The sequence below is a fragment of the Brassica oleracea genome, chromosome C7 (genome assembly GCF_000695525.1).
Source record: "Brassica oleracea var. oleracea cultivar TO1000 chromosome C7, BOL, whole genome shotgun sequence".
In the NCBI taxonomy this organism is placed as follows: domain Eukaryota; kingdom Viridiplantae; phylum Streptophyta; class Magnoliopsida; order Brassicales; family Brassicaceae; genus Brassica; species Brassica oleracea.
In genome coordinates, this window is record NC_027754.1 from 28,065,739 (window position 1) to 28,093,604 (window position 27,866).

Here is a 27,866-nt window from a genome sequence, read left to right on the forward strand (position 1 = left end):
GGAATGTGAATATTTGGTCATATACTACAAACATATTAATGCCATCGGCTAACTTTATTTCCTCAGATTTTCTTATTTTACAAATTAAATTTATTTGGGATTACCTAAGAATATAGATACTGAATATTCTCTTTCGCCATAATGCAAACTTTGCATTACAATACTATTTATCAAGTTTATAATCAATTCATAATCTTCACTAAATGAATTTTTAAAACCATCAAGTAATTTACTTCAATTATAGTAGTTGAGAAACACGTTTCCATATACAACCAAGATCCAAATTTTACTTAATTTGAGAGCTGCGTTTTTTAAAACAACATGTGAAAAGACCAGTTTTAAAGTAAATTGAACGGCAAGTATGGAAATATTAATTAGTAAATATTTGCTACTATAATTTTGGCTATTTGTTTTCATCATTAAAACTCTATATAAATACGCAGTGTCTGCAACACAACTCCTCACCACATCACTCTTTCTGAATCATCATTAACAAAACCAGAAGTACACCAATGGCGGACTTTATAGGATTGTAAACGAAGAGTTTTGAAGATACTTTTCACAACAAACGTAGTTTTCTTAGTTTTTTCGTTTTATCTTATATTCATATTTTATTTTCTGAAAGCAATAATTATATTGCATATATTTCGTTTTATCTTTATTTCATAATTAATTTTATATAAGTTTTTGTTTACTCTTATAGATTCATTTTCACGAACTATACTTCAATCACACAAAACAAATAACACAAGTTTTAAAAAAATTTGAAGCTTACTTTATTTACATATCCACAATTTCGTTGAATCCCTTAACATAAATAACATGTAATATTTGTGTCTATGACTTTTACATTTCTAATATCTATATATTCAAACTTATAATTTCTTTAAGTTTCCTCACCCCGCGCAGGGCGCAGGTGATCACCTAGTATTTAAATATTTCATTGACGTTATTTGAAAAGTGATTTATTTAGGTCTCATCATTATATTCATTACTACAAAATCAAAATCAAGAAGGAAAAAAATTTGTCAGCTATACCAAGTATACTCTAATATGGTGGAAACCATCCAAAGTATATTCATCAAAAGTATTGGTATATGTCAATAACTACACTACATTTATGTTAATACATGTCACACGTAAGAAGTAACAATTAATATGGTGACAATAACATAATCATCTTTAATTGATTTTAAGCTTAGTTAATGGAGTCAATCGGTAATATATTTAACTTAACTCTAATTAACTAAATTCGACCCGATCCGACCCAAGTTATTAAACCCGACCAGACATTAGTCTTCTTTCCCTAAATCAAAAATTAGGGTTCGTCACCAAAAAATTTGGGGATTTCGAACAGAGAAAGATTGATAGAAAAATGGAAATGGGTAGAGGATCGGGCAAGTTGTTTATGAACTTGGAGATTGAAGAATGTTGGGATTTCGAACAGAGAGAGATTTGAAGTCATGATCTATGTGCATCACATGCAGTCTGATGGTCAAACTGAAGTCACAAATCGTACATTGGGAGACATGCTTCATTGTTTGGTTATGGACAACATCAAATCGTGGGATTCGGTTTTGTGCAAGGTGGAGTTCGCCCATAACTATGCAGTAAACATAAGTACTCGCTTCAGTCTGTTATGTGTTGTCCATGGTAACGTCTCTTGAGGTCTTATTGATTTTTGGCGTTGCTTCAGACCCTACACATGAGCATGGTCAAGCGGTGGATCTTGTGGCAAACATTTATTCTCTTCATACACAGGTGCATGATAATTTGCAGCTCTCGTCCGCCAAGTACAAGGTCAGTGCTGATAGGCATCGTCACGATATGTAGTTAAAAGTCGGCGATTTGGTTTAGGCCGTCCTTACACGTGAACGATTCACTCGGAGCGATTATAATTAATTGAAGTCTCACAAGATCGGTCCTTTGGAGGTACTTGAAAAGATAAATGCCAATGCTTACCGACTCTTGTTACCTCCTGAATCTCGATTCTCCGATGTATTCAATGTCAAGCACCTTATACAATTTGTGGCGCAAGATGATAATGAAGATCCGAAGACGGATTTTTCTCTACCCGGGTGACCTGATGCAGTGTAGATCATGTTTTCCTTTTCGGTTTTGGCTTTAGTTTTCCTTTATTATTCTTTTTAGTTAAACATTAGTTTCCTATTATTTAAGAGATAATAAGACTAAGAGTTATGGATATAATGTTAGATCATATTAGTTTTCGGTAGGGGTGGACATCTCGGTTTAACTACGTGTTCGGTTTGGATTTGGTTTGGTTTGGGTTATTTAGATCTAAGAAAACTCTAACCAAAGTCAATCCAAATTAGTTTGGTTTTGTTTATGTTCGGTTTGGTTTGGTTTGTGTTCGGATTGGTCTTAGTTTGGTTTGGTTGTGTTTGATTCAGTTTAATTTGATTTTGTCTGTATTTTTCAGTTCAGTCGAATATATTTTTTAGTTTTGTTCTAATTCAGTTACAAAAATAATTTATAAAAAATAAAAAAATCATCACTTGACACTAAATCATTATTTTCATTTTTAAACATAAAATCAAACATCACAATAAATATATAGAAGATATAATCCAATAATTTTATATTACTATCTTCAAACCTATATAAATATCATAAATACTTTTCTGTTTTGAGGTAATGTATAAGATTCATATTCTTTTATTTTATTTTTATTTATCTTTATTCTATTCATTCAGAAGTAAAATATATAAAATTATGTTTAGTTGTTTAGGCTAAATGGTTAAATACATTAAATCTTAATATTATTAGTATATTTAATTAGTCTAATTAAAAACACTTCGGTTTTTCGGTTTGGTTTGGGTTGATAAAATCTTGAACCAAATGGGTTAGACATATACTTTGGTTTGATTTGGTTCGGCTCGGTTCGGTTAGGTTAGGTTCGGTTCGGTTTTTTTACCACCCCTAGTTTTCGGCTAATATTAGTATATATAGTAATCTCTAAATTTTGTAAAAAGACACATTGTTATTGATTTTACAAGAGAGCTTTGCTTTCAACCTTTGTTTTCGGCTATATCATTGATGATTTCAATGCATTCAAGTTAGTAGATTCTTTTGAGCATTTTTAGGCTAAACAATTGAAGCTACATATATATGTTACTATTGGCTACTACATCAGATTTAGGTTTCAAATCATTCTTTTTCGAATTTTTGTAATCTTGGGAAACATGTGCAGATTCATTCCTTACCATTTTGCTCAAAAGAACGTTGCAGTAGTCAAGTAGACTTGCTAAAAACAGTGTTCGAATTTATGAATGGTTCATTCAGGCTCTGTTTAGGCAAAAATAATGGACTCTGGACTAATAAGAGGGTACAGGTCGTAAGCAGATTCACATGACGAAGGAATTGACACAAGGTATTCTGAAGTCCCGATCTCAGAAGACCGCTTAAACCTTAGTTCATCTCCATACACTCCAGGGTCTGAGATGATCTGTTCTATCTCTGTTTCTCCTTGAAGCATCTTCACAACTTCCGACATGGTTGGCCTTAAGGTCGGAGACTTGTTGGAACACAGAAGCGATACCTTTATCATTCTCTCTGCCTCCATCACATCGAACACTCCCTCCAGCTTCGGATCCAGAATCTCTGAGAAAGCTCCTTTCTTCTGTAAAACAAACGCCTGAAAATTCAAAAAAATCAAGAACCTTGTTAATCACGTAATCCTGAGTTCTTGTGTTACTTTGATTTGGTTAAGTTACCCAATCGAGAAGGCCGACGCAACATTCGTTATCTGGTGTGTAATTAGCATTGCTCTTTCCGCTAACGATCTCCATTGCCACCATACCGAAGCTGTAAGCATCTGCCTTTTCTGTTAAGTGACCCCTCATTGCATATTCAGGAGCCATGTATCCTCTGCAACCAAAACAACATTTTTAACATAAAACATTATCATCCATTTTGTAGGAATCTGACTGACATTGTTCCTGCAACTCTGGTGGTAATGTGGCTCTTGTCGTCTTCATGAAGCCTAGCCAACCTAAATCTTGGAGTTCAGATCCTTGTCTAGCAGTACATTTGTCCCTTTGATGTCTCTGTGAATGATCTTAACCGCTGAATCTTCATGAAGAAATGCAAGCCCTCTCGCGATTCCTAAGCATATTTTGTGTCTTGTTCCCCATTCTAGTTTCAGACCGCTTCTTCCTGCATCTAACAATCAACCTCAAGACAGGAGAAGAATATTTGGTCTCTATTTATAGTCAGAAATTTTACCAAATAATGCATCAGCAAGACAATTGTTCTCCAAGTACTCATAGACAAGAAGGAGCTGATTATTCTCACAACAGCATCCATAAAGCTTCACAAGATTCGGATGTTGCAGGCAAGCGATCATACCGATCTCGTTTACAAACTCTTTGTTACCTTGACATGATTTTGAAGATAGCTTCTTTACCGCGATCAATGTTCCATCTGGTAATTGTCCCCGTATTGACAAAAAAATTAGTGGCATTAACTTGATACTCACGTCTTCTTGTGAACATTGACATTTGTAAAGCTTACCTTATAAACAGATCCGAAGCCACCTTCTCCAATCTTGTTTGAGGGATCAAAATTGTCAGTTGCAAGTTTTAGTTGCTTCAAACTGAAGGAACCTGTTATCATTTAAGCTCTTCGTTTAACAAACCAACAACACAACAACACAACTTTAACTAATATCATTACCTCTGTTTCCTGAATCTGCATTTCTAAGGTATTTCTTCAAATAGAACGCGCCGAAAATCAAGAAAGCAAGAGAGAGTATCAAGGCTGTTATGCCGAGGATGAGAGGATATGTTCTTGGTTTGTGCTCTTTTGTGACTGGAAGAATCTTCACTTCAACTGAAGAAAATAATGATATACACATTCGTATCTGAAAATAGATAGAATTAATTGAGTTGACATTTTCTTTTCTTACCACCACATTCAGATTCAGAACCTGAGAAGACAAAACGAAGAAGAAAATAAATCAAGATGAAAGTTCATGCATGAGAGAAAACTTGATCTGCTAACTTTGACTTACTGGGACAGACTGAGATTGCAGAGATAAGAGAGCCATAGTTGCCTCTTTTAGGAATGATCGTTGTGCCTTTCCCTGCCCAGTAGAGCCTTATCTCTAAAGTGTTATCAGTCACAGTTGTGTTCACTTCTTTTATAACTTCCTTGTGAGTTCAATTAGCCTCTACTCTAATGTTGAAATCCTCCCAAATCAACTTCCCCTGGACAGATAAACAAAGAATTAGCCAAAAAAAAAATAAATTAATCCACAGCAAAAAAAAATATGTATAAGTACCTGAACGTAAATGTTAAAGAGCCGTTTCCCTAGTCTAGAGTATGGTTCCTCATCTGAGAACTGAATCTCCGAAAAATGGAGTTTCACATTGTAGCTTCCATTTTCAAAACAAAAAGCAAAGTAAGCCAGACTTAAAGGAGAACGTCGAGCTGTCTGATAAAGTTCAGGATATTTTGCTGACACAGGAGATTCTGATGAAATTGAGTGATAAAGGTATCGCTATCAAGTGATATTTTAGTTCAGTAAAAAAAAAGGGTGATATTTTAGTTTTAGTAATAGTAAAGTGAATGTTCTTAGATAAAGATATCACCGCATATCTTTATATCCCCTATATATTATTTACCTAGTGATTTTGACACATGTTATCACCACATTAATTTTGAAAGCAAAATGATGATATGACATACTAATATAGATGATATGGCTTGGACTAATTGTGATACGAACATTTACATTTAATATTATTTTATAATTTTGGTAATTTTTAGAATAAGTTAATAACTTATAAATCATCATTAATATAACAATAAATAGTAAAGCTAGAAATATAGTATATACATAATAATTTTCGAAAATATTATTTAATTTTATTTAAATAATGTTATAATTTTTATTACTAAAACAAATCTTAAAAAAATTATGCACTTTCAAAAAAAAAATCTAATCATATTATGATTATTTCTTTTTAATATTTACAAATTTTAGAAATATTATTTAATTTTATGTTTTGTTAATTATACATAACAAAAATTTCCCTTAATTTTATTTAATTTTATTTAATATATATTAACCAAAATAAAAAAAAATTAGAGATATATATATATTATTAAATATAAATGTAAATAAAAATATTTATTTTATCTTAATTTTTACATATAACTAAAATGTTGTACATGCAAATAATAAAACCAAAAAATTAACAAAAATTTATTTATAAATATAATTTAAAACTTTATTTTTACACATAGTGCATAAAAACATTTAGTTACGTAGAAAGAAACTGTTTTTTTTTATTCTTGAAGTTAGTGGCTTCAAAAGTACGACAGAGAAATATCACTGATGGTATTATCTTTTAACTTTTATTTTTCCACAACATTCAACCTTTGACTAATGAACTTCGGTAACATTATCAATGTGAATTGAGGACTTTCTCTCTCCTTGTGCTCTCTGAAGGAGGTATATTTCAGAAATCTAATCCAGTATTTTTTCTAAATCTTCTTGTACTTAGCTAGATTTCAGAAGATTCTAATTGTACTTGCCTACGTCTTATACTACAAGATGATCGCTTTGTGAGAAGGGTAGTTTCGACAAATTCATCCCTCCACGTAACCAAGCAATCTTCTTGTTTCACTATTTTTAGCACTTAACTAGTTTCCATGTTTTCTTTTGTTTTTGGGCAAATTATCCCCTTATATTTTACGTAAAAAGGGTAATAAAATTTGTTGAATAGTGTTTAATACTAAAATTAGGTATTTTGCTAATTATGATATAATGTGTTGGTAGAGAGTGGAAATAAAAAATCTTTATCATTATTTTGTGGGTACTTAGCCCAAATTATAAACAAAGCCCATAAAAAGAAAGCAAGTTAAGAAGATTGCAAAATAAGATTTGTAAACTTATCTCGGCTCCGTGTTTCAGCTTAAGACAGAGAGAGAGAGAGAGAGAGAGAGAGATACACACTTGAAACCTTTGTCTGGTTTTCATGGTAAGCAAGTTCCTCTCACTGTAAGAATGAGAGCACTGTGGAGCCAGTTGAGTATCATTTCCAATTGCAAACTTACTCCAACTATCAGAAGAAGACCATCCGCAGCGAATATGATGACCTCAAATCGAAATCTATCAACTGAAGATCCAGAGCTCAGAGATTTTGTAGGGTTCTTAGAATCTCTCAAAAACTACGAGAAGTCTGGTGTGCCAAAAGGAGCCGGAACTGATTCTAGTGAAGGGTTCGATCTCGGTAGAATGAAACGTCTCATGCTTCGTCTCCACAATCCTCATCTCAATTACAAGGTTCGTCCTTTCCTCTCTTCCGGTCAATTGGAACTTGTTGACGTAAAAGGTTAGAAGTCATATCATGTTTAAAGATTGAATCTTTGTGTTTGTGTGTTATGCATATCTTATAGGTTGTTCATGTGGCTGGAACAAAGGGAAAAGGTTCAACTTCTGCTTTTCTATCTAATGTCTTACGAGCTGGAGGTTATTCAGTTGGTTGTTATTCTAGGTAAAATACTGAGACTATGTACCTATTGTATCTTGAAGTTTCAACCTTTCTTGGTTAGTGACATGAGCCTTTTGGTCTTCTGTGTAGCCCACATATACTGAGTATCAAAGAACGCATTTCCTGTAATGGACAACCTGTCTCTGCATCCACTCTCAATGATCTTTTCTATTCAATTAAACCCATCATCGACCAGTCTATTCAAGAGGAATATGGTTTCTTGAGTCATTTTGAGGTTACTAGTCAAATGCTTCTATCAGATTCTCTTTACTTTCCACACAGTTTTTCTTATATAGATGTTTCTTTTTTTTTTTTGTCAGATTCTCACTGGGATAGCCTTTTCTTTGTTTGCAAAGGAAAACGTCGAGATTGCAGTTATAGAGGTTGGCTTTTGTGCAGAAGTTAATCATCTAGTTTAACTAGCTTATGTCTACCACTCTCTCTTATATTTTGATTTGTTAATCATCAGGCTGGGCTAGGAGGAGCTCGGGACGCTACAAATGTCATTGAAAGTACAAATCTTGCTGCATCAGTCATAACAACCATAGGTGAGGAACACATGGCTGCTCTTGGAGGTTCCTTGGAAAGCATAGCAGAGGCCAAATCTGGAATTACTAAACATGGTCGTCCAGTTAGGTGGCTTTTTCTTTTATAATCATTAGCTTATAAGCACATTGATAGATTGAGGAGTTTTATAAAACCTGTAGGTGGTTTTAGGTGGACCGTTTCTTCCTCATATCGAGGATATTCTTCGTTCTAAAGCAGCATCAATGTCGTCACCGGTTGTATTGGCATCTAACATAGGTTCTGGTTCATCAATCAAAGGCATCATCAACAAAGATGGGATTGGGCTTTGTCAGTCTTGTGACATTGTTATACAAAGTGAAAAGGATGATAAACCAGTAAGTCTCAGAGATTTGTATTCTTCTATTTGAAGCAAGAACTTCAATTGTGATGTTTATAAATGCAGATTGTTGAGCTTGGTGATGTAAATCTACGCATGCTTGGACATCACCAGCTCCAAAACGCTGTTACTGCCACATGTGTATCTCTCTGTCTTCGTGATCAAGGTATGATACTTTTTTCAATCTCTCTATACTGTTCATACTAAACTTTCATTACCTTTTCTTGATGTGCGATTACAGGATGGTCGAGAGTGACAGATGAAGCTATTCGGATTGGTTTAGAGAACACACGTTTACTTGGTAGAAGTCAGTTTCTGACACCAAAAGAAGCAGAGGCCTTGCAACTACCCGGAGCAACAGTGCTTCTTGATGGAGGTTTTGTGCAAATGTTTCTACTTTGCTTGGAACTTTGTGGTTAATGATATTCAATCTTTTTGTCTGTCTTTCAGCTCATACCAAAGATTCTGCACGAGCTCTAAAGGAGATGATAGAGAAGGAGTTTGCAGGGAAGAGATTAGTGTTTGTGGTAGCAATGGCTAGTGACAAAGATCATGTGTCCTTTGCAAAAGAACTTCTCTCAGGTGTTAGACCAGAAGCAGTAGTTCTAACAGAAGCTGACATTGGTGGAGGCAAGGTTAGATCAACCGCGTGTTCGGTTTTGAAGGAATCGTGGATAAAAGCTTCTGATGAGTTAGGTTTAGGGTTTATGGAAGCTTCAGAAGATCAAACTGTGTTTGGTTCTCTCAAGCTTGCGTATGAGATTCTCAAACACAACAGAACCGGTGAAGAAGGAATGGTTATAGTCACTGGTTCACTTCACATTGTATCCTCAGTCTTGGCTTCTCTGCAACATTAAGTTTCTTCTATCATCTGTTCTAATTTGTCACATTTATGATTTTCTTGTAACAAATCAGTTTTTATTTGTTACATCGAAAGGAAAACAAAGATATCATTTTGGTTCTTGTGATCTCCATGACCTATAATAGGGATCCAAGTCTGCCATAAACATCCAAAAAAGTTCTGTTTCTTATTAATGTGCAATGGCCACTTCAGTTGAAGATGAAAATTTCTGATTAAATTGACACGAACCACAAACTAATACTACTAACACACATTATATGAAATAATGTAAAATAAGAAAATGCCAAAGAAATGCACGTGTTTCGTTGTGGTTGCCATCATAAGCTTAACTAGTGCCATCCTAACCTCATCAGCAAACACAAAGAACATAAAAGAAAGAGGACTAACTCACTTCATTGCTTAACTTGTTAAAAACAACCATAATAGTCTCCAGACATAGCTAAACAACAAAGAGACTTCTTACAAACATAGCTCTGACAGTTTTCATCCCCATTTACTCTAGACAAAGTCTACACCTGCATTTCTTGTATGACAAGAGCTTAAAGTTCACATGTTCCCTCCCTCTCTCAATCTCTCTGTAGTCTTTGCATATCAGTGTACGTCGACTCGACACGTGATAGAGCGTCTTGGGATGTTCAAGAGTTTATTCAAGATGGTATTTTCATTTGCAGAATAATCCAAACGCAGAGTCAATTTCTTGAGGACTACAGAATTCTTCAGAAAGTACCTTACTAGCTTCATTTCACCAAACTTGAATGAGGATAGAAAACACTCTGGAACGTGTGATGAAAAGTCGATTTGATTCATCTCCTTAGAATGCTCTTTCTTAGAGTAACCATTCCATTCCTGAAGGTAACGAAAAAGGCAATGAAAAGAGATGGGTAGAATTTATTAAAGCTCATAGGGTTTATTAGCAAAGATCATTACCAAGATGAGAGATTTCAAATTTGGGCAGCTCTCAAGAAAGGTTAGTAACCATTATGTTAAGCTTCTTTAGTGACATGTGCAAACCTCGGTGAGAAAACTGGAGATGATACTTTTCTTGGATGAAACGCTTGTTTCATCGAAACTGTGCAAACCAAAGGAGAGAGCAATATCTCAATCTTGTCCTGTTTTTTTTTTTACAATAACATTTGTGTCGACAATAATTAATAAAATCTTTTAGTCCGAAAAATAAATAAATGTCTTACCTAATAAACTAAATAAACAGTAATACCAAATAGTAATAAAACAAAATTCTTTCAACTCTAAGAAATAAAAATTGTACGTTGAAAGTCATGATGTTTCAACTCAATGTTTGTCAAATTCTAGATGTGACTGTTGGTCTTCATGTCCTTTTCAGGTTAAGAAAGCTCCAAGCTACTTCTGTCTAAGCAATCTGTTTATGGATTATGAGATCATATGGAAGCAGCAACTATCACCCTTTTTTTTTTTTTTTTTTTTTTTGCAGTTTGATTAATACTTTAAAATCACTATACATTTTTGCACGAACCACAAAGATTTTGCTTAATGCTTACAGAACAAAATATAAAGAAATCTATATATAAGGGGGGAAATTTGAACTGAAAACAGTTGCATCCATATCGTATGGCACTAGAGCAAAGCAGACTTGTTTCTGAGATCAGGTCTAGGCTTTGTTGAACGAAGCTGAATATGCACAAGAGAAAGATCCACAAATCTAACTTGTCTTTATCTTATTTCGCTTTGCTTTGATGAGATCCTGACGAAGAAGCAGAGAACAACACGTCTTTAATCCCTGTACCACAACACAGTTTTTAGTTAGATTTTGATGAGTAAATGGCAATGAGACTGATTCGTGGACTTACGGGTTTTAGCGATGAATCTGAAGAAGAACGAATGAGAAGCAATAAAGAGGAAGGGCAATGGCGATCCCAGCTATAAAGTTACAGAAGAGACGTTTGTTGTCTTTTGTAGGTACAAAAACCGTCTTGAGTGTGTTGGTTAGTTCAAAGAGACGGTGAGATACCTAAAGAAGAAGAAAAACACAGATGTTTCAGAATGGAAAAGGACCGGGAGAGAAGAAGTTTAAGTTTCTTACAAGGACGTATATCGCAGTTGTGAGCATAAAATTAAGCATAGGGTATCCCGGAATAATAGAGAGAAGCCACTTTGGTTGCCCATCAGGCATGTTTGATCTGAAAATTGGTGGGTTTGAATCAACAAGAGATTAAGTTTCCGGGGATACAAGATTCAAGTTGTGGAAAACAAACCTTAGCCATATATGAAACTGGGAAATGTAAGTCTCTAAAGTGATCTTGCCAAGCCACCTGCGCAGAGACATGTAAGAGTGTATTACATGGTTATGAGGCAAGCTTATCAAACAGAAATGCAACTGCGAGTTAACTCACGCGAAGAGAGTCAATGAGACACTCCAAAGCTGGTGTGTGAAATTTCTGAGGCATATGTAAACACTGGATCCAAGGAAACCAAATGACAAGTCATGTTTCAGTTTCAGAAAGTAAATATAAGACGAAGGAGAGGATTTTATGCACAATACGTTATGGGGATCCAAGATGTATATGGGTGATACATGTTGTAACTGGTCTTGTCCAGCTTGTAGATACACTCATACCACACGTAGCCAACCTAAAATGTGAGCAAACGAGAAAAAAAATATATCAATGAGTACAATTGGATGATGCAATCAATAAGATCAAAAGATGACTTACAAGCACGGCAATAGTAACTATTGCCGTCTTGATTGATAGTCTTTTCTTCGTTTCACAATCTTCTAACTTCTCCATCCATCTCTCCACCTAGAGAATGATTTCAAGTATTAAAGTTTATTAAACCAACACTGCACGAAATAAAAAGAAACTAAATGTGCGGCTATGTTTAAGAGTTTACAGTTGGATGAAAATAGGCATAAATCATCCCAATGATCCATATGTAGCGATCAAGCCCTGATCTGAAATGCCATTCATGTAACCGATGAAGATCAGGCTTTGCAGGGTCACTGTAACCTGCACTTATTCACACGCAATTTCCAAATATTAGGAAAAAAAAAACCATTTGGTTCCAAACATGATCATCAGATCTAGAGATTGTTAAACCACCTAGCAAGAATGTTAATGGACTCCAGAATATTTCAAAAGCTCCAGGGATTTCCCACATGAGAAAGACGACGAGGAAGCATGAAAATATCTTGAGAGCCATCACTGATCCAACTTCATTGTACTTGCTGAAGATACCCAGAGCTCCGTACACCATTAGGGTGAAGAGAGTGTGCATTGGGCAGATGTAATACAGCATATAGTCGTTGTTGAGAACAATACAGCAAAATGCTACAAAGAAGTTTAGCCTCCACATCATCTGTAAGAGAACAAGATTTTAGATGCTGAGGAAGTAAAGTACAATGAGGAGAGTTTTGTAATGGGAAGAATCGTATGTATCACCTGAGCAAAACGTGCAACGGAGAAATCCTTTCTGATGTAGTAGTAGGAGAAGTTACCAAAACCAGTCATCCAGACATAAGCAGCAATGAAGATACGGATTGCGTTGTATATCTCAGCCGCAGCAAAGTAGTGATACATTAAGAACAAAACCTGTTCAAGATTAAGACATTAGAAACCGAACAAAAAAAAAAAAAAGAGGCAATGATCATATCGCCAGTGGAGAAACTTGCCTGCATCCATCCTTTCCACTCTTCGGTCTGGTGGCGGTTAAGGTAAAGAATGGATTTCCCACTAATGGGTGATTTGTCATTGTGCTTTCTGAGAGACGTCATGGCTGATACTATGATGAGAAGAACGTATAGGAAAATGAAAAGGTCGCGGTTGTAGTTCTGTGAAATGAAACCAAGTACTATGAGCAAAAGCACTTCTAATATCGAAGTAGAATACTGAAAGACATGGGTACCTTGGTTGAATCTCCAAGCAATTCCGTGCGGTCACAGATATAGAAATATAATAAGATTGCACCGAACTCCGACCTAGGTATGAGTATGGATTTTAACATATGACAGAACCAACAAACAAACAAATCATCACTTGCTGAGGTTATTTTAACTTACATGGCTCTTAAGGTTGCTCGGTGTTCCAGCAAAAAGGAATCTTCCATACTCAAAAACCTATAAATCAAAGAAACTCTAGCTGAGAACAGCTGGAGAGTTGTAATTAAAAAAGAAGGGTAATGAGGTAGAAGAACCAACCTGATGATGTTTGTTCTGATGGATGAGTTATGAAACCTTAGAGATGCAGATCGAGGAAGACCTCCCTCTAATAAATCAGCTTTGTCATCATCTTTCTCCCCTACAACGCCTCCCAACTCAACCAGATTATTATCCGAGTGACTGCAATACAAGAATGCAAACTCCCAATCAAAAACTAAACTGAAAGAGAGAGAGAAGACAACAAACAACAAACCACATTGCAAGAAGAAGAAGAGCACTAACGGTTTCAAGGGAAAGAAAGACTTCCTGTACTCAAGTAGCTCCGAGTATATCCAACCAATAAATATTGGGATCACTCCAAGCAGAAAAGATACCTACAAGAAAGGTTAAACCTTTGCACTTTGGGGAGATTGAGGATACAACCAATCAAAGACTCGATCTTTATCATTTAGTGTTAGTGATCCATCCATTGCACTGCTCGGTATTAAAGTAGAAATTGTACCTGACCCGGCGTAATCGGACCCGGATCCACCATTGTCGAGGAAAGGAGGATCTCAGAGATGGAGATGTTAACTGAGGCAAATTCAACGAAGACGATGACGGGTGTGATGAGATCTCTAGCAGACTATCGTAATAAATAACAGAGAGAGTTTGCTTGAAGAGGAGAGAATGTCGTTGGGGGACCCGTCGTTTTCGATCGCCGGCGATTGATTTTTCCGACCGGTTGTTGCGGTTCGGCGTACTGGTTACAGACACTGACTCCTTCCACTTTTATTTTGTTTTTCACGTCCACTCACAATGCTCCCTTCCATTTATTATTTTATTTTTTGTAAAAAAATAAATTATAATACTTTTATGTTTAGATATTCGGAAAAAAAATATATCATTTTATTTTTAGAAAATAGCATTTCTTTATTAAAAACCATTTATCTATTTTCAAATTTATAAATGTTTCTGAGTCAAATATAAAAAAAAGCAAGTTGAATATATCAAAAGATTTATAGTCAGTATTTATGAGATACAATTTGCATGTATAGTAATAGAATTGAAGTGTCTAAAGTGTATGCAGTTGTGGGAGGTCTGCGTTAGGCCTGGGCATTTTAACCTGGATCCGAAAACTCGAACCGGAACCGACAAAAAAATATCCAACTCAGAACCGAACCGAAAATTTATAAGTATTTTTTGGGTCTAAATTTTGTTTACCCAAAAGAACCGAAAGCGAAAAAACCCGACTCGAATAGACCCGGACACGAAAAGAACCGACCCGAATAAACCCGACTCGATAAGAACCGATTTATACCCGACTTAAAAACATGTATATTTAAAACTATGATTTTTTGTGTTTTATTTTATATATATTGTTTTATGATTTAGTTGAAATATCTTTTGTTAACAACATTTGTTATTATTTGTAATATTTTTAAGTAATATGAAGCTTTAAAATGTAAAATTTAGATTTTAAAAATGTTTTATTTTAATTATTAATAGTTTCATTTAAGTTATTTTGTAAAATTTAAGAGATATATGATAAATATCGACTAAATTTGATGTAGTTGGGTATGTCATGTCTTTTTCAGATCCTAAATACCCTAACCGGACCTGGACCCGATATGGACCCGAAAAATTACAGGTATTTTATGGGTATTTTAATTATAGAACCGAACCGACCCGGACCCGAGAAGAACCAACCCGAACCCGATCCGAAAATTTCTAAGTACCTATTCGGTCTAAATGTTTAGGATCCGAAAGATCCGGACCTGAAAGGAACCGGTCCGAACCCGATCCGAAGATCCGAACGCCCAGGCCTAGTCTGCATTGGCTTCGTGCTCTCCTACATCATATTTATCTCCATCAGAGATTTACATGAATCTTAGGTAGACTTCTACGTTGTTTCAACTCCTTGGTTTGTCGGTCTATGGAGATCTTCTCTACCCTCCGCTAAGGATGGTTGTATCAACTATCAACGGTGCCTACTGGTGTCTTACATTTAAATTTTTGCTTTGTCTATTGTGTAGGCATTTTCTCTAATTTAGTTTTGAACTCATTTGTGCTCCTGTCAACGTGGAGTTGTAGTTCTATTTTACCTTGATAAAACCAGTGTTTAAAAAAAAAGAAACAACAAACGTTTAATGGAAAAATATTTCTCCAGTCAATGTCGTCCAAGTTCCAATTAGCTTCTCTCAAAGCGAATAGTTAAGAGGAAAACTAATATCATAGAAAAAAATACGAGGAAGACCCACCAGGCTAAATAGTAGTTTTATCTCTCAAATCCTGACTTGCCAAATTTATCAATCAGGGATCGAACATGGTCTAGTTAATAGTTTATAGTGGAATCATAGTGATCAAACAGGAGTTGAATCGTTTGGATTTCAAATTACCGTAGAAACCAGCCAATCTAGATTATACGGATACCAAATACATGTATAAATACCCAATTATTATTGTGAAACATAACACCCGCACGGTTACGCGGATCAAAGTCTAGCTTTTTTTTTTTAAATGCAATTAGAAATTTGTAATGGTCAAAATGCAATGATCAATTAGATAATCAGCTTAATAGAGTTTTATTTACATATAGAATGATAACTAGTTACAAAATTATTGCAAAATTTAGCTATTCAGGAGAGATTTATTAAATTTGGAAAGAGTTGTAGAGAATTTTGTATATTGTGAAAGTCTATGAAAATAAAACTCTTTTCCAAAAAAAAAAAATTAGCTATTCAGAAAATTTAACTCTTTTTTATTGTTCTGCAATATTATATGTACTACATATATACTATATGTTTATGATTTTATGTAGGACATTATGGTTTAAGATCCTGTAATGCCTTTAGTTTAATTTATTTCTTGTCATAACAAAATCTCTTATGAGTACTTAATTACTATGAGGGTAATTGGTAGTTGCTGTAGGTGCTGTCCACAGTCCTATTTATTTCTACAGCATCAAATTCAGAGCAATCAAGCTTTAAATTTTTTTTTTAAACCACAGCTCTTGAAATAACATACAGCTGTACAAGTGTTCTGCAGAGCCAAATATCCAAAGCATTTTTTTAGTGCTTTCCATAAAATTCTACGGCACTAAAATCTAAAGCCACAGCAAAAAGTCTACAGATTTTTTTTTTCGACAAAAATTTTAAAGCTACAGCCATTACCAATCGGACCCTATATGACTAGTAAGTTTTTATTTTGGAAGAAAGGTTGATATGACTTATAAGCAACAAAAGGAAATGCACAACGAGCTTCTGTAAAAAGACAAAGCACATGACCTCTAACTTTAATCCAGTTATACATGAATATAAAACTATCTTAATTTTACTAGCAAACAATTCGTTGCTACAAAGTCTCTTTTCTAAATACGAAAGTGTTCGCCTGCTAAGCTTGGGATCGCATGTTTGGTAGCTACTGATTCTCGAAAGCGACCAAAGAAAAAAAATCAATACCATGTCATAGTTATATGATAACAAAAGAAGAATTTTTCTTATTCAATACGTTAAGTAAATAATAAATATGTCATCTGCAGCCAATTTTCAGGATCAGGGTAAGTAGAAGTAGGAAAATTTTGGTCGAGCCTTTTGAAAACAGTGATTAAGAAAAAGATAAACCTAATCCAGTCGACTATATATTTACTTTGCTTGATTCTATACATTATCTTAAGCATCACCATAATTATCCATTGCAAAACTTCTTATTTTTGTTTATATATTTATAAATAACACATTCCTAAATAGAGCTTAAGAATTACCATCCTGATTTTTCTACTTGTCACTCCCTTCATTTCATTTTAGTTGTTGTTCTAGGTTTATGCACATAGATTAAAAAAATATATAATTTTGTATATTTCCAAAATAAAAATACAATTACCTATATACCTAACCATATTTCAATTAATAGAAAAATAAAGTGGAGAATCTTATTAATAAATTTTGCATTTGAAACTTTAAAACGATAATTATTTTGAAACAAATTTTTTTCCTATATAAACTTTAAAACGATAATCAAAACGGAGGGAGTACCTGTTATCGATGACTTTATTAAACACTTGTATATATCTGAATTCGGAAACTGAAGCTCTTATGTCGCATCGTAGTCCACTAAAATTCGAAAACCAGTACATCAGATCATTGCATATATATTGGAATTGCATATATATTGGAAACTGGAAATTAATAATTCCGTCCAGTTTATAGAAGGCTTTTTACAAAAACCGCTAGCCGAACTCAGTTAGCGTATGCATGCAGTTCAAATTCAAAGTGGGAGGGGGAATACAAAATGGGCCCTTAAAAAAAGGCCATGGACGCTGAAGCCCATCTCACCAAAGAAAGTTGAGCAGGAGACAAGTCATGTGGCTTCAATGTTTAATGCCAAGCCTTGTTCGGAAACTCGTTAGGCGCTACGCGTGCGGCACACACGAGCCTAGCGATTTATTGAAAAACCGGGAAAAAATCGGGAAGTACGTGGGGAGGAATTTTTTGTACTATTAGATGTATAACACATGTATAATACGGTATTGTATGTATGATACCACATTTCATACATATAATATAAAAAGTTTATATACTACATATTTATGAAAGACACATCATTGATACTAAAAGTCATAGGAATAGATATCAATAAGATCACAAAATATAATTGCACTTCTTTTAGTTCACATCGTACAAAATATAATCCACTTACGAGAGAAAATATATTGTTTTGATCTTGAGAACAACAAAAAGAAATTTAGGATTGCACTTTCGATATACTTAAATTCAAACATAACGAAAGCTACCAAAATCTTTATCTTAAACATCAAGAAAAACAAAGGAGTTGGTCAACCCAACGCTAACCCAACGGTTCACAAAGTGATACACTTCCATTCACGTGAACCTATACTTCATTAAAAAATAATCAAGTTCTATAATCTACTAAACTAAACTTTTCTACCAAACTATAAAAGACATAAACTTAAGACATGAAGCTGAGGAATCCACAATTTGAGAAGAAGCTTTAATAACTTAAACAATGAATGATTTAGTGTTTATTACCTTGAATCGGGTACAATAAGAATTTTCAATCTATGAACAAATTTGATTCACGTTATCTGCTTTGGATTCACTTGAATTGAGGAAGAGCAATGGAAACTAGGGTTAACAGAGATTTCCAGTTCTGTTGTCGGGAAAGGGAAAGATAGGTCAAGATTTCACTTTTTTATTACTAGTGGACCTTTAATATTGGGCCAAACTATACTAAGTTAATATGGCCGATTTTTTTGGTTCCAATGATTCCGCGCTTAAAATACGGTTTCCGCGGGAATAACTCGGTTTACTGTAGAAACCAATCGAATTGGTTCAACTCGCTACGGTGAGCACACGGCTTATGATTACTCGGCCGATTAATCGGCTAGACGGCCGAGTTTTTAAACAAGGATGCCAAGTAATGGAGTTTAAATGTCTCTTTGACAAATAAATGCTCACAAGACTACAATCTACAAACTAGTATACAAGTTGAAGCGGTATGAATCATATAAATGTCTTATCAAAATACTTTATCCATGTCCTTCTATGATATATAGTCTATAATATCTTCTTCTTCCTTTTTTGTGAGAAAGGGCATTAGTCTATAATATCTTCAAGATTTTTGTTATGCTAAGACCAATATATCATACTTTACTCACACAATTTATTATTTATACATGTATTTGGTATTCGTATAATCTAGATTCATGGAATATGATCGGAATACTTAACGATTACACCAAGTACTTCTCCTCTGCACAGAAAATAATATCGAAATCCTTATACCCACACACTGGGAAAAAGAAAGGGCCTTCAATCCTCTCTCCTCTCGACTTTCTCCTCCTCCTCTCCTCTAGGTCTCCGTTTCAGATTTTGCTCCTCCGGCGGTCGCCGCCGCGTCCTTTTCGCGGCCGCCGGAGCTCCATCCTTCTGTTTCTTCTTCTCGTTGTCTGTGTTGGTCTCTCCCTCTGTTGTGTCCTTCTGTTTTCTCTTTCTCCGGCCGGTTTAGTGCGGCGGGTCTCAGATCCGGTGCAGATCCGGTCTCTCTGTTGCTTGTCTAGTCGATTTCTAGGTGGTGGCGCTGCTTGAGGACGGCGGCTATGCTATCTGGTCTTCGGTGGCGGCTTGCTCTAGGGTTTCTGTCCGGTATTTTTTTTCCCTTGTGTTCGGCCGTTAGCGTCGAGAAGCGTTTCTGCGCTGCGTATTCCATGTACGTGGCTGTTGTTTCGTCTAGGTCTGAGATTTCGCGAGTCTTAGATCTATCTCCTGAAGCTCCTCTGGTGGTCTCTGGTGGAGGCGCGTGGGTTCGTCGGTGGTCGTGCTGCGTCTCGATTTCCCGATTTTACCTGTGGCGGCGCGTGGTATTGGTGAAGGCGCGTGGTAAGTCCGGCAGCGCGTGGTGGTGGCGCGTGTTGCTGGAGATGTGAAAATTTTGGTTCCGTTCGCGAGCTATTCCGGTTTCCGTTGGTGTTTACTTTCCATTTCATTGGAGTTCTCGGCGGTGTGGCTTTGCGCCCCACTCTCTCATCCCTTTTATTGAACGGCTTGTCTTGTTGACCTCGGTGGGGGTTGCTGTGCTTTAGTTGCCATGCGGCAGTGGGACATTCGGTCTGCTAATTCTCTTGTTGGTGTGTTCCCGGAGGGGGGATTTCTGTGCGGTCCGCTCCTTCTATATGTGGGTTCGGTTAAATGGGTGTAGACGGTCACGGCGGTCGGGTTTGGAGACGGCATTCTTCAGATCTGCCTTTTGAACGACGGCATCGTTGAGTGGAAACTCTCTCTCGTGCCGTCGGGGGTGCGTCTGTCTGGTGCTTTTGGTAGGTTCGTGCGTTGATTCTTCGCGCTGGTTTGTGTTGGGTCGGGTTGCGGAAGCTGCAGGAGCCGTAGCTTCTAGGTTTGAGGGCGCCTAACTCTCGGTAGCTCGTGGATACCGTCTCTTCTTCTCCAACCTTCCGGTCTGCTTTTGGTCCTCGCCCGTTTCCGCTGCTTAGCTGGTAGTTAGACTAGCTTTCCCGCTTCGGTTTCTTGTCTTTGTCGTTCTTCGTTGTATTGTTTAGTTTCTTTTCTGCAAATTGAAAACTTGTTATAATATTTAACATTTTACCAAAAAAAAAGAACCATGTCTGTTTTTTTTCTTCTTAGAACAATGTTAGTATGAGCGTAGAGGTTTGAGAAAATTTGATAATTGGTAAGCTGCAAACTGAAACTTCAATACAAACTTGAATTCAAAATTTATTAGTTATTGCACTTGACACTATAGATAGCAAACCTTCAAAATACTATGATACGACATTTTATTAGACAACATACACCATCCAGTTAAAGGGTAATAAAACAATATGGCTTGAATGATCTGTTTGTCCTATTCTTTTTACATGTTTGCATAAACTAAAACTCAAATCTCAATTTTTGACAAAGATCACAACAGTTCAATGTCGATTTTATAGCTTGCGATCGGTTGATTTTTTTTGAAATAAGCTTGTATCATTTTGTTGGTAAAACCAAAATGACAGTAGTTAAGATAATAAATTTTACTATTAAGTTTACTTCAATTGTAATCAGTTTAATTTAATGATTCAAATTAATCTAGCTTTCTCTCTCTGAAACATTTAAAACCAGTTTGAAGCAGTGATTATATTAAATCATATAAATAACTATGTTTGTCTTATGTCTTTTTTTTTTTTTTTTTTGACATCGAGAATGGAAAAACTTAACAACTAGATTGCTCTATTTTGGCCAGAATAGAAAGCAAGCCAGTAGGGAGCAGAGCTGTCGACATACTGTGGGTTGATACCTCGTGATCTTCCACCTTTAGCAAGGCTGTCTGCACGGACGTTCGAGGATCTTGGAATATGAATGATGGAAATTTCCAGAAATGCCAGCGATAGAGCTTTGTTCTCATCAATTTCAGCTGCCATGGAGGGCCAATCTTCTTCAATTTGTATCAGCTTAACGAGTTGCTCGCAGTCCATTTCAAATTGTACGCTTCTGTTCCTTGTTTTTAAAACTTCCTGCATTGCCCATATAAGATCTTCGGCTTCTGCGTGAAGGGAAGATGTCGCTCTGGATAGTTCTCTTGCTCCATACAGCATCGGGTTACCTGCATACATAACCACAAAACCCATGCCTGCTCTCTCGTCTTTGTTTATCCATGATGCGCCGGTTTGACAGCTCCACAGTGGAGGACAGCTTGTGTGTGGCTGAGGCTGTTCGTCGGTTTGCAGCTCCTCTTCCATCGGGTCTTCCACGAGTTCCGGGATTCGTTGGGCCAGTCTCCAGCTTTTGGCTTCCTTTACCGCGAACTGTATGGTCTCTAGAGGCAATACGTCTTTGTTGGAAATATTTTCTCGTTTCCAGCCTTCCATATGTACCATATTATCCACAGAATAACATCCAACACATCAGCGTGAATCCCTTGTTCGTTGATACGTTGGAGAAGGTAGTCAATGTTTGCGTATAGTGATGTTCACGGGAATCGTCCCGGAGAGGTTGTAATAAGGGATAGAGCCCAAGTTTGGAAGGCCGGAGGGCCTTCAAATAGCGTATGGTTTATGGACTCTGTCTCTGCACCGCATCTCATACATGATATACTTTCTCTGGCGCAATGTCTCTCTTTTAATTTCTCAGCTGTGGCTATGTAACCAGCCGTAGCCTGTCAGAGGAAGTGTTTGAGTTTTCGTGGGGCTTGGATCTTCCGGATTATTTTCTTCAGCCCTATCGTACTCGGCTCCGAAACCAGTGTGCTATGGTCATTAGTTCGTAGTTTCCGTGCTATGGAGTAGCCGGACTTTACGGAGTATAACCCGGACTTGGTAAAGTCCCAACTGTAGCAATCGGGTCGACCTGTTCTACTGACCCTGATCGAGGTAATATGAGGGATGTCCTCCGGTGCAATCATCTCATTTAAAAGATCAAGGTTCCATTCCTGGCTCCCAAGATCGATCAGATGATGCACTCGGAGGTCCTTGTCTCTAGGGGTTGCCCTATGTGAGGGTGATCTAGCAGGGTTTGTTTGAAGCCAAGGTTCCTCCCAAACTCTTGTGTCGTGTCCGTTTCCGATCTTCTTCCTGAGACCTTGCTGTAGAATCTGTCGCGAAGCGACTATACTGCGCCAGCCATAAGATGGGTTGTTCGCTCGTTTTATCATCATCGGGTTGGAGTGTCTGTAATATCTTCCTTTCAGAACCCGAGCAAGAAGCGAACGGGGGTACTTGAGTAGTCTCCACATCTGTTTCGCCAGTAAAGCGAGGTTAAAATCGTGAAAGTCACGAAACCCCAATCCTCCTTCTTCTGTTGGGGCGCAAATCTTATCCCATGCCACCCAATGTAGACCCCTATTGTTTTCCTTGGTACTCCACCAGAATCTCGAGACTGCACTAGTAAGCTTTTTTGTTACTCCTTGTGGTAAGAGATAGCACGACATAACGTGGGAAGAGACTGCCTGCGCTACCGCTTTGATCTGGATTTCTTTGCCTCCTTTCGACAGAAGCTTTGTCGACCATGAGTTTGTTCGGTCGTTTAATCTCTCTTGAACAAAGCTAAACACTTGTTTCTTAGAGCCACAAATCTTCTTGGGAATTCCGAGATACATACCCATTCCACCTTCTTGAGTGATATTGAGTGACCTTTTGAGGTCTGTTTTTAAGGACGCTACGATCTTAGAACCGAACAAAACCGAAGATTTTGATTTATTCTGTTGTTGTCCTGAGGCATTGCTGTAGACGTCAATGATCCGCATGAGTTCGCTACATTCTTCCTGAGTTGCCTTACAAAAGAATAAGCTATCGTCCGCGAATAGGAGGTGTGAGAAGGGTGGACATTGTCTCGCTATCTTTAAGCCGGAGAGCTTTTTTTCTCTTTCGGCATGCTGGAGTTGAGATATAAGAACTTCCGTGCATAGGATGAATAAGAAGGGTGACAACGGGTTGCCTTGTCGCAGTCCACGGGTTGGGATTATTCTACCTTTAGCTTCTCTGTTTATGAGAATTTGATAGGAGACAGTCGATACACATCTCATGATCAGGTGGATCCATCTCTCGTCAAAGCCCATTTTTTCCATTAGAGTTTCCAAGAAACTCCATTCCACCCGGTCGTATGCCTTGCTCATGTCTGTCTTTATCGCCACATATTTGCTTTGGCAGCTAGGGTTCATCCTGAGCGCATGGAACATCTCTTGTGCAATCAAGATGTTATCTGAGCTGAGTCTATGAGCCACAAAGGCCGATTGGGTTTCCGAGATTAACTTCGGAAGCACATGTTTTAGTCTTGCAGACATGACCTTGGAGATGACTTTATAGCTAACATTACATAAGCTGATAGGTCAAAATTCCGTCATAGATTTCGGTCTCTCCGTCTTCAGTATCAGACATATATTCGTCTGATTAATCCTTTCATCTAGGTCCCCTGAGTTGAAGAAATCTTTAACCATACGAACTATGTCTGGGCCGATGAGTCTCCAAAATCGTTGATAGAATAGGCTGGTCATACCATCGGGACCCGGGGCTTTTTCTGGATGGATCGAGAACATTGCTTTCTTTATCTCTTCCTCTGTGGGTTCTCTTATCAACATTTCGTTCATTTCATGGGATACCTTCGCGGTAGTAAACCGGAAGGCTTCATCACGGTCATGCGGTTCTGATGCAGTGAAAAGGTTCGTGAAATACTCGGATGCCAGCGCTTCTATGCCTTCCTCCGACTCCACCCAATTGCCCATGGAGTCTAGTAACTTTGTTATGCGGTTGCGCGCTCTCCGTTGTTTAGCTTTCGCATGGAAGAACTTCGTGTTTCGATTGCCTTCTCTGAGCCATATTGTTCTACTTTTCTGCTTCCAGAACAGTTCCTCCTCCCTATAAGCTTCGCACAGCTTCCATTTTAGCTCAAGCTCTTCTTCTGTTGATATACTATCATCATTCTTGGCTCTATCACTTTCATGCTTCAGCCTCTCAATCAGTTTTTGGTTGTTGGTGGGTTTCTTTTCTTCCAACGTGAGATAGCTTTCCTGCATCTACCATTTTTTTCGTGCAGACATGTTGTTTCCGCAGGATCAAATCGTCCCCATCCCTGCTTGACTGTATCGTATAGTCCTTCCTTCCCTAGCCAGCGCTTATCAAACTTGAAGCCTCTGTGTCCACCAGCTTCTTTAGACTTAATCTTTACAAGAACTGGCCGGTGGTCGGAGCCCCATCTTAGAAGATACTCCACATTCCCAAGTCCTCATTCCCAAGTGATCTAATCGACATTGGACTCTCCCGGATCTCCTTCTCCCTGCCCAAGGGAAAAAATTTCCAGAGTGGTGGAATTCGATCATTCCGCATGCTAAGATCATGTTCTTGAAAGGTAGAAAGGAAGAATCTGGGCGTTTCCTGCCTCTTTTTTCTCTAGGTTGCTTGTGATTTCATTGAAGTCTCCGACCATTAGCCAAGCCCCTGATCTTTGTAGACTAAATCTCATTAGTCTCTCCCATACTTGTTCGCGGTACTCAACTACCGGATCTCCATACACAAAGGTAATAAACACTTTATGTCCTTCTATTTTCGCTGCAATGTCAATCATTCTTGCATTCGAGAAGTTAATCTCAACATCAGTATCATCCATATAAAACAAAGCAAGTCCACCGCTTAACCCAGCTGGTTCCACGGTGAACAAATTATCATACCCAAACTCAATTTTAAAGTCTTGCATAAAAGAAAAATTGTTTTTTGTTTCAGAAAGAAAAAGAAAGCGAGGATGAATATAACGATGAAACTCCCGAAGATGTTGCTTTGTCAGGTACGCGCCAGCCCCCTGACAATTTCATGCAATTGCATTCATATCTGGAAACTGGATGGTTTCTGGGACACCATCGAACCTGTAGTAGTCAAAGTTTTCCTGCTTGTTTTAGAAGAAGGATACACCTCATGTCGAGGGACATTTCGAGCCGGTCTCAGCTGTTCACGAGGAGGCTTCAGCTGCTTTGCTTTCGGTGAGAGTCGTCCACGGCTAGCTAGCTTCTTTGACGCTGCCGCTCCTTTAAGCTCCTGGTTTCTAGTTCCTCTCTGGGGTCCTACTGGTACAGTTTGGGACGGGGTTCTCTGGGTAGATTTGGGTTTTGTTGAGTCTTAAGTTGTTCCTCGTGCTTCTTCCACCCTTGATTCTTTTTGTGATATCGTTTTCGACACAGACTTCTGCTTACTGATTTGAGGTTCCGGAGACATTTGTGAGAGAGCTTCAATTTGTTCGTCCTCCATATCGTCGTCTCTAACGGGGAGCTTTGTGTCTGGGGAGTCCTCTATCACTTCTTCATGCTCTTCGAGTAAATCATCGTTATATATCATTTCCTGAGTCATAGCTTGATCTGCCAAGTCTGCATATTCATTGATGATCTTGTCGAGCTCCTTAGCTTCTCTGTCTTTTCGTTGTTGTGGCGTCTCTTCCTGCGTTTTCTCAGGTAGCTCTTTTGTTCCTTGGCTTTTATTCAGTGCTGAACCTTCCATCTCGGTGAGCATCATCATGTCTGTTTCTTTCTCTGCTCCTCCTTCTGTGGCCCTGGTTTCAGCTTCTTGTCGAGGCAGTTTCTTGAATCCCAAGTCTTGTCGGGGATTTACAAGTGGGCTTCTTCGTGCTCCTTCATTTTCAGGAGCAGTTGCACCTGAACTTTTTGTGGTTTCCTCTGGTATATTGCTCCTCTTCAGAAGGCCACGACTCGTCCCTGTTTCTCGAGTTTTATCAACCGGTCTCCATTCCATTCTAGCCGATGGTGGAGAGCGGGAATTTTGGCCTCGGTTGTAAGCCTTAGCTTCATTCCTTTGGTAATCAGATACCAATCGCTGGGAGTTCGGTGATATTCTGTTCCTTGAGGCCGTAGTCCTGGAACGTTCCCATTGCTTTTCCGAATGTCTCTCATGTCTCTTCTCTGGTTCTCTCCCGTATCGGTTTTTCCCCAAGTCTTTAGGTCGCCATTCTGAGGATGACGTCGTATCTCTGTGTGTTTCCCTAGAATGTATACCGGTTTGGCGATGGTATGGGTGGTATCTATCTCGGTTTCGGGGAAGTTCAGGTTGAGTACCCTTGGTGTTATCCAGTCTATTCCATACATTCTTTGATATAGAGTCACGTTTCTAAGTGAGTCTCCTCCTCAGGTCATGGGAATTTTTTTCAAAACTTTCATTATCTTTATTACCTCTTCGGGAATCGGGGGAGCTGGCCTCTTTGCCTCGGTACTCTTTCCCCTTACTTCTTGAGTTTTGGATCTCATTTCCTATTCCCGCATTCGGGCGTTGCGGTTGAGAAAAGGCTTCCCTAGTAGCACGTTCCTCCAAGTCGTGTTGTGCAAATCTTGCTACCCGGTTCCTCTCTCTTTGATCATCATTTAGTTCAGGGCATGTACCTTCTTCATGCAAAATTCTCTTGCATGAGAAGCAATACCTATAGAGATCTTAATATTGGATTGACACCTTTGCCACATCTCCGTTATCGAAACCGACCTTGCACTCAAATTTCAAAGGCCTGTCTCCATTAACAAAGACTCGTACCTTGCTTCCTTCCACATCAACCTTATCGAAGACTCCCAGTGCTTTCCCCACACTCTCGAAAGTTTCTTGTTTCCTGTAGTGTATCGGGACCCCCACCACATTCGCCCAAAAAGGGATCAAGTTTGGGAACTCTTCGTTGATTGTTGGTGTCCATTTTTCAAGGGCAAAGCTCCATCTGTTGAAGTGACATGGTCGTTTCTGAAGGACTTTCTCAAGATCTTCCTCCATGTCGAAGTCAAAGAGAAACTTATTGTTCCCTAGGTTAGTTCCCCTCACTCGTCCTTCAACATCCCAGATCCTGCGTCTGGGCATGTGTTTAAGCAACGCTTCCACGCTTCTTCCATCCGATTGGAACATCCTGCCAATTAGGATTTGTTTGAATTTATCAATCAGATCTTAGTTATCAAAAGCTGGAACCCTAATGATCTCCTCTTCTTCCTCTTGGGATCAACGTTTAGACGACCCGTCATGCCTTCTCCTTGGTTGTGATCCAGTGATGTTAGGAGTTTTCAAGGATCCTAAGACAAATGTTGTAGTATAGTGATTGTCGAACCAGTTCCGAGGGATATCAAAGCACCGAGAATGCAAGTACTCACTTAATCTAAGTGCAACCAATGATAACCTAATCACCCTTGATCTCCCTAACCCATGAATTCAAAAGGTGATTACTCACTAATCTCCATGATTCCTCTTAAACCCATATTGGATTTCAGATTAATCATGTAGAGAAATAGATAAGAAATCAACAATAACACAAGAACATAACAATCAAAATCCAAGAGATGAACTTCTCAAGAGAGTTTTTGTGTATTTCTCAGTAGATCAAAAGATAATCTGTGTGGTGGCTACCAAAGATGTTTAAAACATAGGTTTTAGAAATGTAAAACGTGCATAATGAAATGACCAAAAGGGCCTTAAGTAAAATAGAAATCGACCCAACA

General features: G+C 37.7%; 3 protein-coding genes and 1 pseudogene across 3 annotated transcripts; 1 reads left to right on the forward strand and 3 right to left on the reverse strand.

Annotated features, from left to right (window-relative positions):
• Positions 1-3,310: 3,310 nt before the first annotated feature.
• Positions 3,311-5,751, reverse strand: LOC106303000 (annotated as a pseudogene).
• Positions 5,752-7,033: 1,282 nt separating this feature from the next.
• On the forward strand, positions 7,034-9,386 carry LOC106301878 (folylpolyglutamate synthase). The gene is made up of 9 exons (XM_013738362.1): positions 7,034-7,312; positions 7,426-7,523; positions 7,611-7,755; positions 7,841-7,903; positions 7,990-8,151; positions 8,228-8,422; positions 8,491-8,590; positions 8,666-8,800; positions 8,875-9,386. The coding sequence occupies exons 1-9, from the start codon at positions 7,034-7,036 to the stop codon at positions 9,279-9,281; spliced, it is 1,584 nt and encodes a 527-aa protein (XP_013593816.1). The 3' UTR covers positions 9,282-9,386.
• Positions 9,387-10,737: 1,351 nt separating this feature from the next.
• LOC106301625 (CAS1 domain-containing protein 1) lies at positions 10,738-14,217 on the reverse strand. The gene is made up of 16 exons (XM_013738072.1): positions 13,921-14,217; positions 13,701-13,792; positions 13,458-13,598; positions 13,320-13,376; positions 13,166-13,238; positions 12,933-13,091; positions 12,703-12,852; positions 12,364-12,619; positions 12,155-12,270; positions 11,977-12,063; positions 11,805-11,893; positions 11,656-11,718; positions 11,518-11,574; positions 11,346-11,442; positions 11,113-11,273; positions 10,738-11,042 (listed from the first exon to the last, which is right to left on the reverse strand). Exons 1-15 carry the CDS (start codon positions 13,951-13,953, stop codon positions 11,118-11,120), a joined length of 1,626 nt encoding a protein of 541 aa, XP_013593526.1. The 5' UTR covers positions 13,954-14,217; the 3' UTR covers positions 10,738-11,042; positions 11,113-11,117.
• A 12,612-nt stretch (positions 14,218-26,829) lies between these two features.
• Positions 26,830-27,282, reverse strand: LOC106303002 (uncharacterized protein At4g02000-like). The gene has a single exon (XM_013739383.1). It carries the CDS (start codon positions 27,280-27,282, stop codon positions 26,830-26,832), a length of 453 nt encoding a protein of 150 aa, XP_013594837.1.
• Between the last annotated feature and the right edge of the window lie 584 nt (positions 27,283-27,866).

What these genes read in the sequence shown, in the direction of transcription:
- LOC106301878 (XM_013738362.1), top strand. Translation starts at nt 7,034, where the DNA reads ATGAGAGCACTGTGGAGCCAGTTGAGTATCATTTCCAATTGCAAACTT. An exon ending in TTACTAAACATGGTCGTCCA is followed by an intron (nt 8,152 to 8,227) that starts GTTAGGTGGCTT and finishes TAAAACCTGTAG; the next exon opens with GTGGTTTTAGGTGGACCGTT. An exon ending in TCTCTGTCTTCGTGATCAAG is followed by an intron (nt 8,591 to 8,665) that starts GTATGATACTTT and finishes GTGCGATTACAG; the next exon opens with GATGGTCGAGAGTGACAGAT.
- LOC106301625 (XM_013738072.1), bottom strand. Translation starts at nt 13,953, where the DNA reads ATGGTGGATCCGGGTCCGATTACGCCGGGTCAG. An exon ending in TCCATTAACATTCTTGCTAG is followed by an intron (nt 12,271 to 12,363) that starts GTGGTTTAACAA and finishes GAATAAGTGCAG; the next exon opens with GTTACAGTGACCCTGCAAAG. An exon ending in CAGTTTCATATATGGCTAAG is followed by an intron (nt 11,443 to 11,517) that starts GTTTGTTTTCCA and finishes ACCAATTTTCAG; the next exon opens with ATCAAACATGCCTGATGGGC.
- LOC106303002 (XM_013739383.1), bottom strand. Translation starts at nt 27,282, where the DNA reads ATGTTCCAATCGGATGGAAGAAGCGTGGAAGCGTTGCTTAAACACATG.